The 2,761-nt window shown below is 43.1% G+C and overlaps 1 protein-coding gene across 1 annotated transcript; it reads left to right on the forward strand.

The window, feature by feature from the left end:
• Positions 1-431: 431 nt before the first annotated feature.
• Positions 432-2,506, forward strand: LOC110950843 (C-X-C chemokine receptor type 4). Its single transcript, XM_022193651.2, has 2 exons — positions 432-569; positions 840-2,506. The coding sequence occupies exons 1-2, from the start codon at positions 555-557 to the stop codon at positions 1,956-1,958; spliced, it is 1,134 nt and encodes a 377-aa protein (XP_022049343.1). The 5' UTR covers positions 432-554; the 3' UTR covers positions 1,959-2,506.
• Positions 2,507-2,761: the final 255 nt, after the last annotated feature.

A 2,761-nucleotide genomic window follows, 5' to 3' on the forward strand; every position in this document is an offset into this window, starting at 1 on the left:
GAGGAGGGAAGTGCAAATTGTGAAGCTGCAGATATGATATATAATCAGTAAAGCCTGGGTAATCCTACAATTGCTCTAATTTTAAAACAATTTTCCTAAGGGGGACATCTGTGGGGATTTCAAGTGTCCTATCTCTGTAATAACACCCTTTTTATAATTATGCTCCATTGTTGCAGTGTAATATACTTCGGAAAGTCACATAAAGGAATACACCTTTAACAGATTTTCAACAATAATCATCAATAAATTTAATAGTGACCACATCGTGATGGAAAATACCCAACGTTCTCTTCTTCTTTTTTATAGTAGTGATATAACAGACGCGAGAAAGTTTCACAAACTGACGCCCTCACCACAGGCAGAGGAGTTGGCTTTATAGTCAAACCGTTTTTAGAGCCAGCGAGTGCGTCCAACGGCTCCTCCTCCCGCTCCTGTGGGGGAGGGTTCAGACGCAGCGGCGGTATTTATTGAGTTTGTCGCTCAGAAAACCAACTGGTAACACGCTACACACGCAAACGCACGCATTTACTGGTCCTAACGCAACGTTATCAGCGATGGAAAGCATTGATGTAAGTTTTTTTTTCTGTTTTTTTTATTTATTTTTGCCTCTAATCTAGTCTATCGTGTTTTTCTTTTGCTTGTTTACGAAACAGGTTCATTTTGAATCATTTATTCCATGTTTACATTCAGTTGCAAAGAGGAGCAACTTAGGAAAAAAGTTTAACTTTTAGAGAACTTCTTGAATTTACGTTTATGAGAAAATATTTGTGTTTTGAGCACTTCAAACCTTCCTAGAGCTCAATTGTTCACTAACTTTTCCATTTTATTTCTGCTTCCAGTTTACATATGACTTTTTTGACAACATTACTGACAACATCACAGAGGAGTCTGGAGACTTCGACCCGGACTTCCAGGAGCCATGTGGCAGTGCTCTCAGCAGCAACTTCAACAAAATCTTCCTACCCACGGTTTACGGAATAATATTTGTCCTTGGGATCATTGGCAATGGATTAGTTGTTGTTGTCATGGGCTACCAGAAGAAGGTCAAGACCATGACAGACAAGTACCGGCTCCATCTCTCCGTGGCTGACCTCCTGTTCGTCCTCACTCTGCCCTTCTGGGCTGTGGATGCAGTCAAAACCTGGTACTTTGGAAGTTTCCTCTGTGTGTCTGTGCACATGATCTACACACTGAACCTGTACAGCAGCGTGTTGATCCTGGCCTTCATCAGTCTCGACAGGTACTTGGCAGTGGTACGGGCAACAAACAGCCAAGCCACAAGGAAGCTGCTTGCGAGCCGGGTGATCTACGTGGGTGTGTGGCTGCCTGCAGCCATCCTGACTGTACCTGACTTGGTGTTTGCCAGGGTGCAGAACGTGGGGTCGTCAAAGTTCCTCTTCACAGATGAAAGTGTAGAGACTGCAGACTCCAGGACTATCTGCCAGCGCATCTACCCAGAGGCAACCAGCCTCATATGGACAGTTATATTCCGCTTCCAGCACATCCTGGTGGGCTTCATTCTGCCCGGGTTGGTCATCCTCATCTGCTACTGCATCATCATTGCCAAGCTCTCGCAAGGTGCCAAGGGCCAGGCACTGAAAAAGAAAGCTCTGAAGACCACAGTTATCCTCATCCTGTGTTTTTTCTCCTGCTGGCTTCCCTACTGTGTTGGCATCTTTTTAGACACCCTCATGATGCTGAATGTCATCCCCATCTCTTGTGCACTGCAGCAGGCAGTGGAGAAGTGGATTTCTATTACTGAAGCGCTGGCCTATTTCCACTGCTGCCTAAACCCCATCCTTTATGCTTTCCTGGGAGTCAAGTTTAAGAAATCAGCCAAGAGCGCTCTGACACCCAACAGCAGATCGAGTCAGAAAGCGACTCTCATGACCAAAAGGCGTGGGCCAATTTCATCTGTGTCAACCGAGTCTGAGTCTTCAAGTGTTTTGTCGAGTTAACTAACGGTCAACCTCAGAATCCCAGACTTGAAACTCTCAAGAGAGAACAAAAGTTAAGCTTTAATTTCAAAGAACTTACTACATTTTGTACACATGTAAAAAAGAGTTTTTTTTTATACCTTTGAATTTGTTTGCTTTGTTTACTGCAATTGTGTGTCTGATGAGGGTATTTTTAATTGAATTTTTTGCCAGTTTTTTGTTCCTCAATGCAGATTGTGTCCTCAGGCAGTACCTCATTTGCATTCATTCACCTTTACAATCAAGACCCATTATGTCTGTTTTCACCTTTACAGTCTGTGATGCGGTAACAAAGCTCCGGCTTACAATGCCTTTTTCTGTTTTCAGGAACTGTAGCTGCTTTTGGAAACCTGTACATACTTTGTAGCATTTGTGTGTTCGCACTTAAGTTGTGTGATTATCTGAAAGCTATTATTTATTGCTGTCTTTCACACTGGAAGTTTGTAAAATAGAGAAACTGCTAGCTGCTTTTTTTTACTGTTTTAAATGTGTTTTTGATGTGACAATAAAAACATTCTGTTTCCTATAAACCTTGTGTAGCGTGCCTTTTCACCCGCTCCTCCACCCCTCGGGGTGTCTGTGTGTGTTGCTGAGGGGGGTGGGGGGATGTCTCCTTAACACATATGTCACCACCTGAACTGGCTGAAAAGCAGGAGCACAGAGAAGACAGGCCCTGTAATTCCAAGAACATCTGTGCACTTTTACATCTTAAGCAGCATGGCACAAAGCTAAAATCTTTAGTTATAATTAGCACCCATATGTCTCTTTAACAAAGAAGATGGCAT

Source organism: Acanthochromis polyacanthus, chromosome 14, assembly GCF_021347895.1.
Source record: "Acanthochromis polyacanthus isolate Apoly-LR-REF ecotype Palm Island chromosome 14, KAUST_Apoly_ChrSc, whole genome shotgun sequence".
Taxonomy (NCBI): domain Eukaryota; kingdom Metazoa; phylum Chordata; class Actinopteri; family Pomacentridae; genus Acanthochromis; species Acanthochromis polyacanthus.